Source organism: Coturnix japonica, chromosome 11 (assembly GCF_054131305.1).
Source record: "Coturnix japonica strain WE chromosome 11, WE-NBRP24, whole genome shotgun sequence".
Taxonomy (NCBI): Eukaryota; Metazoa; Chordata; class Aves; order Galliformes; family Phasianidae; genus Coturnix; species Coturnix japonica.
The window spans coordinates 16,621,031-16,636,256 of NC_140673.1; the positions used below are offsets into that span (position 1 = coordinate 16,621,031).

General features: G+C 34.9%; 1 protein-coding gene across 5 annotated transcripts in view; it reads right to left on the reverse strand.

Annotated features, from left to right (window-relative positions):
- Positions 1–2,687: 2,687 nt before the first annotated feature.
- Positions 2,688–15,226, reverse strand: part of PRKACB (protein kinase cAMP-activated catalytic subunit beta) — a 62,353-nt gene continuing 49,814 nt past the window's right edge. For 4 of the 5 annotated variants that reach the window (XM_015870206.3, XM_015870210.3, XM_015870211.3 and 1 more), the window contains exons 4-10: positions 14,789–14,887; positions 14,016–14,098; positions 13,268–13,394; positions 11,077–11,172; positions 10,021–10,143; positions 8,624–8,788; positions 2,798–5,766 (exon numbers count right to left, since the gene is read on the reverse strand). In XM_015870206.3, the coding sequence (XP_015725692.2) occupies positions 5,641–5,766; positions 8,624–8,788; positions 10,021–10,143; positions 11,077–11,172; positions 13,268–13,394; positions 14,016–14,098; positions 14,789–14,887 (819 nt within the window). In that variant the 3' untranslated portion in view covers positions 2,798–5,640. Of the gene's footprint in view, positions 5,767–8,623; positions 8,789–10,020; positions 10,144–11,076; positions 11,173–13,267; positions 13,395–14,015; positions 14,099–14,788; positions 14,888–15,226 lie in introns of all 5 variants that reach the window. The other variant, XM_015870208.3, reaches the window with a different exon arrangement.

A 15,226-nucleotide genomic window follows, 5' to 3' on the forward strand; every position in this document is an offset into this window, starting at 1 on the left:
TGGGAGACCTGGCACCCAGCAGGACCCAAGGCTTCTGGCAGTGTGTCCTACTGCCTGCCCCACCCTTTTGGCAAGGGACAAATGGGGAAACAGGGCTGTGACCACCCAGGCTGTGTTCATTAGCAATCAGTAGAGTACTGTAGGTCTGGAGTTACAAAACAGAACAGCACGAACACCCTAATGTCTACGCAATACAGATTTTTAAGGGCTTTATTTGTATTAGCCTTAGTTTAACCTGACCCATAACTCTCTAGTAGCAGCTGATGCATCTTAGACATGCTTTCGAAGGACATGTTCCAGTTAATCCAAAAGAATTCCAGTTTGTGATCACAGGCCCTGCCATAGTAACTGGGGCCAACTGTGAAGTGTACTTCAGAACCACACTCCTGGTGTGAACCAACGTGCTAATGTTAACCATTCTTTTAATTTTAATGTTATATAGATCCCATATCACGTAGCCTTCAGGCTGATTCTGCCACCAGCGTTTTTTGAAGAAGAAACTTCAGAAAGTAATTTTAACTAAACCAAAGAGCAGAAAGGAAGAAAAGAACACATTTTTATTTTCTAAGTGATACGAAGAAAGTGAAAAGCCAGGACCACCTCACAGGCTGGTAGGAGCTGGATTACTGAATCTGTTTGTTATGGAAGATGTATTTCCACAAAGGTTAACTGCTCTATGTAGAGAAATATACCTGTAGGATATAGGTAATTTATAAGCCATTTACACATTCTCTAATTACAAGTCATTTACATAATACAAATGCTTTCATTTCACTCCTTTTCTCTATTTATGATGTTATTGCAAAGAAAGCAACAGAATAAGCAAAACATCAAGCATCTGTGATGCCTTTTGTTTACATTTAAAAAAAAAAAAAAGCCCAAATCAAGGGGCTCAGGATTAAAATCAGGCTATCACAACCAGCTCTCACACTTGGCTGAGTGTGATTCTGTCAAGGTGCATAGGGATAGAAAACACTCTTCATTTCAATCTTTTAAAGAATACTGTCTAAGAACAAATGTACATACTGATTTTACATTATCAGTATCTTTATGGCCACTACACCACTATAGGAATGCTCTGGAAGTCATCAGTCTCTCTCTCTCTCTCCAAATACCAGAAAACTAAGAGAAGAACTTTTCATCCTAAGGAGCTTTTGTGCTGCAGTCATGTCCATCTATTGGGTGAATTGTTTTATCTGTACTGATATATCATAGATGTATATATAGATATATCAAGATGTATCATTCTTATACAGGCTACTTCTCAACATGAAGAAGAAAATTAGCAGTTTGATAACGGATTGCTGTCATGCTGTCTATAAAAACTGAAACATGGCAACCTGAGCACTAATAAGGAACGTAGAAGTCCACCCATAGGTGGAAATTACAGTATTGCAAGAAATTGCTTATGATATTTAAAACAAAGGCAATTTTTGAAAACACTTTATTTTTTTTTTTTCCACCCCAAAGATATCTGTATTTGACTCTCTGGGGTGGGGGGTGGGGGGGAGATATCCAGACTACAAGGCTCCTAAAGGAACTTCTAACTTTGAAGTTGTGTATTGGGAGCTCATCCAAATGATTTAATGGAAGCCTCAAACAGCTGTTACCCACCTTAGGTATGAACTTAAATAGTAGAGAATTACAACAGTAAACAAGAAAAGTTCAAGTAGTCTGGAAAAAATGCACAACAACACAAAACCAAACAAATCTGCCTTGTCCTTCTAAGAAAAATTTTATATAAATACTATGTAAGAAGACACATTTACTATCCTATAGATATTTAAGCAGATGGAAACCATTTACTATGGTCATAACAAACTTTTTTCTCATTTTTTCAGTCAGATGTCCAGATCAGCCATACACTACCCCATCACCAGAACAAAATGATGCTTTTACTGCTTCCCTATTGACTGAGATCTTCCCAAATTCTCATCTGGGTCAACTCCCCTGTAAGTACAGCAAATCAGAACAGATTTCAATGACACGTTCAAATTACTGCTGGACATGCTGCTTTTGCGTGGGAGTTTGAGTAAAAGCAGATAATCCAAGGAACTGCAAAATGACTACCTTTAGAAAAAACAGACAAGTCTTTAAAACTTGTTTAGACTATGAAACAAAGTAAAACAAAAAACCCACAAAACCACAGTAGTAGGCATACCACAGCATAAGCAAAGAGTCGAAACTTTGATCAGAAGCGGGAAGAAGAGGAGCTGCATTACAGACAGAGGTATCAGAGCCTCTCAGAACACTTGCGGAAAAAGCCTCCAGACAGACAGTGCCAAGACCATTAACAGTCTTTACTTCTATCAGTTGATTCACAGCACAATGAGACACAGCACAAATTTGTACAGCGGGGTCTGCAGACAATTTAAAAACAGGCAATTATCTTTAATAAAAAGCATCAAGTCTGAATGTGAAAATATGAATATGACCAACAATATTGCTGATAATGATCACCTTATTTTCTTTTGATTGTCTAAGAAGTCCAACTCACTGACTTCATATAGCGCCTTTAATCCATGCCATGTTCTCCAAACATCCTGACTAGTGCAAATCTTAATGGGTCCCAGCTAGTATGTACAGTATGGGTCCTAACCTCCTCATCTTGATTCAAACACTAGTTTCAGTGTGTGGTGAGATGCAATGACTCATCATACAACATTTTGATTCACAAAGAAGCAGTGTGAGAGTTGTACATAATTTAATTTGCACTTCTGTATATAAATGTTTACTATATTGCACACTATTGCAGCACTTAAAAACATCTAATTATTTGCAAAAATTAGTAAAATACTTTAAAGGATTTAAAAATAAGGGTTTTAATGCAACTGACAAGATAAAAAAGCAATTTACTTAATGAGATACAATCCTTTATGTTGGAAATGAAAGTTACATACAACTAGAGTACAATTAAAATATACCATATAGTTCAACACTTAATTCCTCAAATGTGTAAAATTAACAAGCTTCTACTGTCATAGATATACAATTTTTCCATACTGTGAAAATGATTTTTCAAATTAAATACAGGTAACATAATATTCTGCAGTTATATTTTATGACTGTGTTTAAATGAGAGGGTTGTATAATACTCACATTGTCAAATGTAGTCACTAATGCCTTGGAAATTGCACACTTCCCCTCCTTTTCCAAAATAGAATCTTATTTCCATACTGAAGTCTATTATGCCATATTGGAAAAGTATTTTACTTCCTAACGGGATTCTCATAAAATTAAAAAATAGCATAATAACATGGCATTACGATGACTTTCCCACTTATGCCCCAGTAGATTTAATCTGGATATCAGACAGACACGTCAGAACCAATTTCCTAGACTTTTGTCTTATTGTACACACAAGATGATTGATTACAGTATTTTACAAAACAGAAAATCTCTGAACCTTATTAGAATTATGCAATGACTAAAAATTAAAATCATAACAGAATCAAATTGTGATCTCCAACATTTATTAAAATCTTTTAAAGTTCATAAACGACAACAAAGTTACTGTAGAATTTATCGCATACAGCTAGCATACAGCAGCATGTCCTTGGTCTAAATGAAATACAAAAGATTTTAACATTTTCATACAAAGGATTTCTTTAAATTTATTACTGTGACGATATATCTTTGTTACATAAAATTTGCTACAGCAAAGTATCTTATACTTTTCTTGCAAATATGTAAATATGGGTGGACAAAGACTGCATTCAGTGTCAGCCTCCTAATGACGTTGTGCAAAAATGCTCAACAACCTAAAAATAGAGAATGTTTGATGGTACGCCTCATACTCTTCTGTAAAATGTCTACAAAGGCTTTTCTTAAAGGAGTGTCATACAGCTTAAAAGGAAGGAGTGTCAGTGGTTTATTTTCACTGACATTCACACAAATACAATGGCTGTGTACCAATAGAGCTCAGTTTTATTAAAAACAATTCGTCCTTGTATGCAGGTAAATTTATCATGAAGTATGAGTCTAGTTTAAACTGTTTTGATGCGCTGTTTTAAGACAGGTCATCGAGAGAGCCAGAATCAAGTGTACAAATAAAACTACTACGAATAAGTTTAAAAGCAACCCCCAAAAAAGTGCTGAGCCACTGATTATTAACATTGAAATAAACGTGTAAAAGTGCCCAAAGCTAGCACATGACAGCAATATCTTTTAAGTCAGTTGGTGAGAGTATACAAAACATAATTAAGCCCAAACGCTTATATCTGTGTGACCATACATTCCGGTTGATTGAAAGAAAGTAGGTTAGAAATGAAGACACAATGCAACTAAAATAAAACCAGCTGTTGCAGTTTTTAAACTTTGTCTCTTTTCTTCACGAATGAAGTGCTGTAATTAAAAAGAAAGTGATTGTAGCAGTACTCCATCCTCAGTTTACTAATATAGTATACCAGAATAAAACTTGGCAATAACCTCTTATTCTTAACAGCTAACAAAAAATAACCGTGTTCATCCAGCAATGCATTTGAACATTACTTTGCATTTGCTAAACCATTCGCTTTTCACAAGCCAATGGCAGAGCACATTTTATTTTTTGTGATTTTTTGCTTTAACATCATTTTCTATTTCCTTTTGTTTTTTTAAAGGATGCCTTTAAAAAAATAAATCAAAAAAGGCTTGAAACAAGGAATATTTTGGGAGCCCAAATATTGGCTAAAAAAAGAAAGAAAAAAAAGAAAGAAAGAACCAAAATGAGTCATTCTCTACAATACTGACCAAAACTTCCTTTAAGAGTTTAGGGTTCATGTTCTTAAAGTCATTTCATACGGCCAACTGAAATGCTGGTTAGTAGACTTGGTTAAATATGGTCCAAAATCCAGACCAGGTGGAATTACTCCCTCTCTTGAGACTGTAAGCTTTCCATGGTACAGTCTGGTTATGGCAACTGACCTACTGCCTAGGTGGAAATACAAAGGAAGGAGGCAGTGATGAAAACCACAGGGATGTAGAAAACCAAGGCACGGGGTCTAGCTACTGTCTCCTACTTAAGCCACCCAATTGATTCTACTGAATTTTGGTCAGTCTCCAGGAAGAAACATTTTTAAGTTAATTTAGCAGACATTTATATGGCGATAAATACTACCTTCAAAAATGCTAAAAATGTTGGCTAGGTTTAGTCTGAGCTACTAAAAAATTATTATTATTATAAATTGTAGCATCAGACACGAGACAGACAAGAATTATTGGCTGGCACAGACTAGAAGCAACATTTACCTTTCACTTCAGTCTAAATCACACTAGCCGCAACACCTTCCATTTCACTCACACAAATAATACATTATTCAAAATAAAATGGAGCATTCTTGGGTAAAAAACTACTTCATTTTAAAGGGGAAAAATGAACAATACACAGAAACAAAGAACGACAGAAACCAAAGTTAAGTAGGAAAGTGGTCTATTATTCTGTGTTACTGCACAAACAGTGCTTGCTTAATTGTGCCTAGTTAGAAGGGTTGGTGCAAACCGCACACATGGAAGATGGCAATAAAGACCTCAGTCAGCTTTGTGGAATGAAGTAACTAGGTAACTGTTTTGACATATGATGGTCTCAGCTCCACCTCATCTGTTAACAGAGTGCAAAGATCCCAATGTGAGCCCTGATGTCATCTTGTCCTCTTACTCCTACTAAAAATCAGCAAATTCTTTTGCACATTTTTCCGTTAGAGACGCACGAATATCTTCTTCTTCATAGTCATCAAAGTTGCTGGTATCTCCAGGGCCTCTGCACTTTGGTATGAATGGAGCTTCTACCTGTGTTTACAAAAAAACAGAACAACAAAAAAACCCCACATTAAATGTTATCAGTCTAATACCTTTAGATTTAGCACCGTGATAACAGACATAGCCACATTCCCATTACATCTCAAGTCCTGCCAAAAAAGACAGGCAGAACATACTACTCTCAAATCCACAAACATCGTTAGCTTTGAAATTCTGTGCATCTTATGCCAACTGTATGGTAGTAAGCAATTCATATTTATATATTAGAACCAGTTGCTTTCCAGGATTCTCAGTACTGCTGCTTCTTAAAGCTAACAGAACATGCTACTTATTGATGCTGACCTTAGAAAATATATCCATCTTTATGCAAAGAATATTACTTATTTTAATGCAAATTTAAACCTGTAAAAACTAGGAAATTCAGAGTGATCAGGTAGGTATCTCTCTCAGGAACATCCCAAGAAGAGTGAGTGCCAGAAAATAACAGGAGCTTTCAGCACTTACAGACCACGCTACAGTTGTCAGGAGCATATTGTACTGTTCCTAAAACAATGTATCTGTTTAGGTGATGTATTCTGCAAAAATACACAGCCTCAGTAAATACCTAGCTAAGCCATATGTTTACCGTTATCTGAATTCTCTTTTTATGTCTTCTCAAAATAATTTTCAATTACTGTCTTTTAATAAAGCTCAGAAAACAATAAATATCTTATTTACTGCTGTAGTTACGAATGCATTCAAATGAAATGCATCAGGTGGCTGTTTGTGCCTATATTTCACAACATTTTTCCTATTATCTTCACCGAGGAAATAGCTAAAAAGAGATTGCAGGAGATAATACTGTTTTATAGTGAAAATACCTGTTTGGCTCTAAGTACAAACATATTATCAGGCAGTATTTTAATAAACAGCCATGCAAGCACATAAGGAAAACATGATTTGATCTCATCTGAAATATTAAGTAACTGAATGTATTACTTAAGACTGCAGCATAACAACATTATTCTGTTTTGTGAGCTGCCAAGGAACACTAGATTTATTCAGGAAAATCCATGCTGTGTTAACAGCTTGTGAGAAGCTGGCATAACCCTTAAGTTTTTTTGCAGTATTTCAATGATTGTTTAAATGAGATTACAATATACACTGTTGTTTCAGACTCTAGAATTACTGCATTTATTTTATAGAATTAGATGCTTCAAAGTTCTTCTGTATCACTTTTCACAGTCCCTTAATAACAGCTATTCTGCCTGTAGTACTAGATCATCTTTTAAAAATATTTATTGTTTCTGTAAAAGTAGTTTTCTACAGCATTGCACTGGAAATGCTAATTTCAATAAAATAATAATGTAATTTTTTAATATAATATTATTTTACAATGCTTCAATATAATGGGGTTTGGGTGTCCCAGAAGGACATACTATGGAATGAAACTCAGTGTTTAAAATTATCTTGTAAACAGGCATTAAGAAAGCAGAGAACAGATAATTACAATTCTGCAGAGGCAAGTCTTTTCTTAAAACATCCATACTTAACACAAAGAATATCAGATGTCTTAATTGTATCCTGTCTTCTAGTAATTAATATATAAGCGAATACCATAACAACTGTACTGTCAGTTTGTGTAGCAAAACAACCAGTTTCTTATTATAAACTATTGTTAGTATCTAGGTTTGTCCTTTAAAATACTTCTGTTACAGCAGCAAGTTCATGCCTCTATAGTCAAGACTGTTAGCATTTCAGTGAGGGTAAGCAGTTCCTTGAAGTGTTTGTTATTGCTTGACTGTAACCTTCTGACTGAATTCTGAACACTAAACAATTCTTCCACACGATTCTTCTGGGATGGCACCAACAGAATTATTTTAGTCTTTTTTGGTGTTTATTGAAAAATAAACAAACAAAAAACCAAAAATGAGCAAACAATTTCTAACCAATCTGTTTCTAGTAACTCACTAATCTACAGACATTCAACCTTGAGCACTAGAATATAGCTTCAACTAGCTTCCATGGGAGAGGGAGCTTTGGAGCTACTGGAAGACAGACCTATGCTGAACTGCAGTCATCCTTTCTTTTTTCCCCAGCATCCTTTCCCAGCCCTGCCCTATTAATCCCTGAAAGCACTACTGCACTTGTCTGGTTTGCTACTGGCTCCCCATACTCTGCAAATAGCCCCAGTTCTCTGTTTTACTTTCATTCTTATGCAGGTTCATGGTGCATACTGGGCACCGACTTCTTAAATGCCACATTAGATTTCATGTTGGTCAAGCAGGTCTAGATAGCCATTCTAAAAATATCATAAAACAGGATTCAAAAGGGCTCTTATCATTGCTGCAGCTTATGCAACCACAGTTGTTTGCAATGTAGTGTCAGAATGAAAATACCTCCAGTAGATACACTCAATATCTGAACCTGTTCCAGTTACAGGTAAGGCAAGAGCAGGAGTAAGGAGGGAGAATAGCATTTCAGCAGAGAGAGTGGTACTTCAGCTTTGGCTAGAGTTTCTCCCCAGTAAAGCACAGCTAAGAAGTAGTTGGAAAGGAAAACAGATTCCTCACTGCTGTGGAGGAGTATTTATAGATGCCATTACAGAAGGGATTAAATAAAAAGCAAGAGAGGCAGGAGATGGCTCATTCTGAGATATTCCAGAAATAGACTAAAGCACAAACACGTGTTAAGACAACAGGAATATATGGAGGTCCAGGATAAAATGGCAACAAGAAACAAACATAATTAAATCAATACGTACTCCTCAGTCTTAAATATTCAACTACTTTCACATTTTCTCATTTTAAAAAATTGCACATTTAAGAAGGCAAAAATAAACAAAATTATTAGAAATTGGACTTCAACTCCTCACAGCTCAGTAATAATTTGATTCAGGAAGTCTTACCTTTCTCTGATAAATGGCAATCCAATCTGTAGTTGCAAACCACTTGTGGTTCTTTATGTCATTTACACCATTCTTGAGATTTCCGTATCGTTTGGTCAAATCTACCTGGAGTAAATTTCTTAGAAGATCCTTTAGGTCTGAACTGAAGTGTGATGGGAATCTTACCTGAAATACACATCCACAACATTAATATGCAGATTTGATTCTTCCCTTGTATAAGCTAAAATAATGTTCACACAAAACGAAGCATTGGTGCCACTTACCATTTTACTTTTAACTATAAATCATATAGTAACATAGGAACACGTATTTCTGATTCAGAAAGTCTTTACCAATAGCATTACCTTGCCCATCTATCATTTTCTAGATTTCTATAGGTTTCTAGATTTGATTGAGTAGGGGACAAAATATTAATTTAATATAAAAATAAAGTGAAAGCTAAACCTAAATTTTACTAACCAGTTTCACAACAATACTACCACATTTCAAGGCATTCTCAATTAATTTCTAGGACCAAAATTTTAAATGACATGCATAAACACTACACATATGCAATTTACATAAATAACATATATACACACACACTTTGAGTGTATATATAGACAAAATAGATAATAATAACATTCACGTACACCAAGTATTCTAATTAACAAACTAAATGCATGACAAATTAAACTATTAACTTAAGTTTATAAAGGAAATATACTGCTAGCTGAGAATGGGATACTACACTTTCCAGTGCTCAAGTCCAGTGCTGTTTCCACAGCCATGCACTCAACATGGACTTAACAACAGATTAAATGATAAACAGTAAAAAATGTAAAGCAAAATAGATAAAATTGGAAAAATAACAAAAACAAAAACCCCATCAAAACTACAGCACTTAACTGCTACAGAAGAAAACTACTAGGAATTATGGAAACACTTTAGAGCTTTTCAAAAGCTACAAAGATATTTCTATGAAGAAAACAGCTAGGTAAACAACGTTTTGGAAAGTGCTTGTTAATAGTTACTGGATCATTTTTATCCAAGCATAGAATAGTATAATACCACAGTGATGGTAAATTTAAAAAGATGCATTTTAAATCTGATGGCAGGGAACCATACAGGCTGCAAACATTTGGATTTTTAAAGCTTTGATTACTTCTACTGTCACAATGCTTGTACCCAAGAAGTATTCATTACAAATTCTTCCCACATTCATAGAAAGGTTTGGTTTGGAAGGGTCCTTTAAGGTCATCCAATCCCAGGCCCCCTGCTATATTCATACCAAATTGATCAGTGTCTATAGTATCCAGTGAATTTTGCATCAACTCCACATAAAAATCAGGTGCTGGTGCTGCAGATACAGCAAAAAACAAACGGTGCTTGAAAAAACATACAGAGCCTTTACTTACCTTGCCAGACACAATCTTCTCATAAATCTGAATGGGTTGATCTGCAAAGAATGGGGGATATCCAGCTGCCATTTCATAGATTAACACTCCTAATGCCCACCAATCCACTGCCTTGTTGTAACCCTGGATAAAACCAGAAATACACTGTTAGTACCATTTCTAAATTAGTTTAACATTTGCTACACAAATATCTATGCAATGTAAAGAAAGAAAATATTTTAAAAATACAATTTATTTATTTAATAAACCCTAGTTTAAACCAAACTGAAGCTCTCAGATTCTAACAGCAATACTGTAATGAAAGCAAAACACTTTGTGCAAATTCTTGTGTTGACTCCCAGTGATCTGTTTACACCGATGGGACACATAGAATATATAAATACAGAACGCCCTCCCAACGCCATCAATTTCATGTGCTCCCTCTGAGATCTTCTACAAAGCTCAAGGTCAAGACTCAGTTATTCTTGAAAAAATCAACTATGGAGAATTTGTAGTAGAGGCACTGCAGCTTGCTTTGCTGCTTTAGCTAATGTCATAAAAGCCAAGGATATGCAACACATTCACCTAAAGTAAAAACACTTTCTGTTTAAGTTTAAAGGTCTACAAAGGGTATTTAGTTAAACTATACAATGCATAATTTAACATGATTGTGAATATTATGAATGGTTCAATGAACTATAAGAATTTTTCTTTTGCAAAACATGAACAGGTACTATAGCTATATTCTGAATAAGATTTTTTCTATGTTCAAATAGAGTACAAGTATTAGACTGCATATATTTTACATGCAAGACCAGTGTTTTTCCATGTTTGATTCATGGCTTTAAACATAAAACGCTGCAAGTAGTTTCTCAATGACTACTAACTCAACCATTATGCAGTTCTGGAGCTCCTCTTCTAGTCTGTTAACACTTCTGATACTTCAATAAAACTTGTCTGCAGTTTGATTTTTCAACTACCAGCAACTGTTCATCCCTTAGAGATTAATAACTAAGCGATACCTTTAAATCACATGAAATACATGACTGACAGTTATCATTTACAGAACTGAAGTACCTTGCTGAGTATTATTTCAGGTGCCAGGTATTCTGGAGTCCCACATAACGTCCAAGTTCTTCCTTTTACTCTTTTTGCAAAGCCAAAGTCCGTGACCTGGCATAAGAATTTAAAATTAAGTACCTCTGAAATATTTTGGAGGGGGATTTTATACATGGGAAAAAATTGTGTGTCAGATAACATACTATCACACAGTCACATGCATCATTCCTACATGGCAACTTTTTTCAGATAATTTTAATTAACTTGCATTTTTTTTTCTAATGATAAAATAAACAGCACAAAAATAAATATTCCCTCCCTGAAAAAAAAAATTCCGTTTAGAATTTCAACCATCAGTAGAAACTGCAACTCCCTCATCTGTAAGTACTGCAAAATATTAATATATTTTCTTACACATTTCACATCCAACTGTTTATCCCACTAAAAGTTTGGAGAATGTGAATATAAACAAGATATTTATCTTTTCCCCTAGTTGACAAACAAATGAATCACAAAAGGGGTTAAGATACCAGAGAATCTTGGGGAAGTTTTTATAGCAGAAGTGTATAAAGGTTACATGGAAAAAATAGTGTGGGAATATGACAACGCAGACAAGGTCTTCCAGTAACTTCTGGTTCTGAATATCTTTGAAATCTTCACCAGAATCCAGTTTACTCATCTGAAGATTGTGTATGTGGAGAAAATGTAGCTGTAACTGTAGTCACGAATGACAAGTTCTTGGCTGTTAAGGATTCTTTATTCCACTTGTCATATTTTCTGCAGTTAGTTTTCAGAGCATTGTGTGCTATTTCAGCTTTCACTCTGGGATTTTTCCTGGACCATATTGCAGAATACATATGGAAGCCAGCAGGTTACTTTTGAAATTCTGGGACCAATTTCAACCTATCAAGTCTATGCTTATTTGAGGATCCATTCCTTTTATTTTCTTCTCCTTGGTATCACTAACTACATAACAACTTGTGCCAATGTTTCTGATACAGTAAGGTCACACAGAGGTAGTTAAACAAGCTAAATGCCAACTATATGGCAGCTTTTACTTTGTTTTTTTATAGAAACAACAGCAACCAAATGGAGAGAGCAAATGTGCTGACTTAGCAGACCTGCTTCTGTCAGCAAAGAATCCCTGCTGTGTTTGTGAATGCATATTAATCTGTGTAAAACACATTGCAGGCATGGGACAAACAAGTAACTGTTTTAAAATTAAAAAAATAACAGAGCTTCTAAACAAAATTTAGTTGGAGCAGCAGCATGAACATATCAACAGTTTTGAAGCAGAAACGAAGGAACCTGCCATGGGAAGACTGACTGCTGACTCTGTTAGCATTTGTGATTTGCCCACCATCAATAAAAAACGTACTGCTCAGTACAGAGAGTCAACAATTCTACAGAATATACTCACAGCTTTATGTTCATGGTGCTCTTTAACCACATAAATGAAATTCTTACTTCCCTTCTCCCTACAGTGTTAATTTGTTCTCCATGCAGTATTACTATTCAGTTAAAAAAGCTCATTATGAGTCTTTTCCTATTATCTCAATGTTTTTATTACTTATTTTCTTGTTAGACTTGGTTGTGGCTAAAAGTGATGCTATGAATAAAGAGAAGCTTCAACAGTATAAGAACTGCAGGGCACTGCAGAATGTTTGTTGTTGTGTATCACTTTCCCATTTGATCACAAGCAAAGAAACTAAAAAGATGATGAAGAGGTGCTGAGAAACTATTGTAAAACAAAAGTAATTTGCAGTATTGCAATTCTGATTTGAACTGCTAGGAGGGTTATGGGCTCTCCAAGGCTGGGAGACTAACTACTGCCTGAAATTAAGTACTATACTACAGATGTGGACATCTAATCATCATCAACTGCTTATATCGATAATGCAGAGAATCAGATGCTGTAGGGTACCTTCTCATTTTAGGGCAGATGTATAATATATCTCAGATGAACAGGGCCATGTAATCACCTCCTCCTCATCACAAACCCCAGTGGAAAACCTGACAATTTTGTTAAGCACAGGCAGTAAACGTATATACTTTGTTCCAGTCACAGGAAGTTCTGCCCAGTGATGCCCCAGAATATATATGCTAACATGCCAACCAGCTCATTTATTCTAAACACATTTGCTCCAATTACCTAAATCTGCACTGTGAACTGTGAGTGCACTCTCCAAATATATGAAGACTACCATACCTGGATGTATCCTTGCTGATCAATTAAAAGATTTTCAGGCTTTAGATCTCTGTAGATGAGGTCTAATGAATGGAGGTACTCAAATGTTAGCACTATCTGAGCTGCATAAAACCGTGCATGTGGTTCACTGTGAAGAATTAAAACAATATTAAGTAAATCAATGCTACGCTAAGATACTGAAACAGCCACCAGATTGCCAGAAACAGATGATACAATCTTTTAATTAGTTTTTTTATTGCATACTAAGAAGAACAAAAGAAATACTAAACAAAAATCCAAATCAAACACAACCTCCCCAAACCACTAAAAAAACCAACCAGTAAATATTTTAGAACTGACACTTTCATTTCTTGCATTTGGCATTTAAAATATACTTTCAAATCAAGATAATTATATTGTACAGCACAGAACTTAGAAAAATTTAGATTTCAGGCTTTACTTTTAGAAACCATAATCCATTTCAGTGCCAATGTGCATATCATTTCCTAGTTACAGGAAAACATAAAAATAGAAAAAAAAACCCAGTCCCTAGATTCTAATATGGCTAAACTACTAATATCTGTATTAACAAACTGAAAAGTAATTATAACTTTTTCAATGTATATATTAGCACCCTAAAAGAAGGCAAAATTAAATGCACTTACCCCTTCAGACCTTTATCATTAATAGTAACACATTTTATGAAACTCTTTTCCCAGATCGGCAGTGTAACTATTTCTGAAGGAATAGTTTCACTAAGACTTCCTACCTGAACCTTCCAATTCTTCTTAGATGTGAAAACATTTCACCACCAGGAACATACTCCATTACCATGTATAAATTAGAATTGTCCTAAGGAAGCAAGTAAATACACATAAATACATAGTAGACATGCTGTAGTGGTTATAGTTCCCAGGTACAGTGTATTTTATTGAAAAATGAAAATGCAACATTGTAGCCATCCAGTGACCTTAATAAATAAAAAGTAACATAAGTAAAGATTTTTTGGGAAATGCTGACACTCGACAAAAGGAGTATCAGAATATCAATAAATCTCTATTTTAATATCAATTTTAATAAAGATAATTAGTGAGCTCCTGACACAGAATGTCATAGAATGATATAAAGGAGAAAAGGGTGAGATGCTGACCACAAGCTATGAACTTGTACTCTTAGAAGTCTGTAATCAACAGCCTCGAATATTTTCACCTTCCATAGCCCCACCCCCAAATCTCAAAGTCATAAACGTTAAGCTAGAATTTCTGCTCATTTAAAATGCTATAATAAAATGAAAATTACTTTAAAAAGTAGTAAATATTCACAGGACACACACTGCTAGCAAAACACTCTATTTACAGACCAACAAGCACACATTGTCTCAGAGTTAGAAGCTAATTTTGAAGTTCTCACTAAGGTTATCACTAAGACCTGCCCCAGGTAACAATCTCATACAAATAAGCTGCATAACAACTACAATTTTTCCTAAAGTTTGATCGCGTACTTTCCAGAAACTCAAAAGATTACTTTCAGAGTAATGATTACCTTAAAAGAATACTCCAGTTTTACAAGGAAAGGAAAGTTCACTGCTTGTAATATTCTCTTTTCATTCAGTGTGTGTTCTATCTGCTTCAGTTTGACAACCTAGTAGAGAGGAGAAAAAAAACAAAGAAAGAACATTTCCAGCCTCTGGCATTTTATAATTATCAATACATTTTTTCAGTGTAACATAGTCACTTGAAAACAAGCACATATCTTTACAGATAGCCAAAAACCCAACATATTACTGGTACTGTAAAAGTAACGAGAAAGGAATGAGAAGTTTAATCATTCTAAAGGGTAATACTTATGTCATAGGGTCTGCAGATATCTCAAAAAACAGTAGTTCTTCCTACCTGCTGAGTGTAAGGATCTATAAAGAAAATATCTTTTTATATGTCCATAAGAATTCCTTGTTCTTGTAACAGAGAATACGTCTGCAGC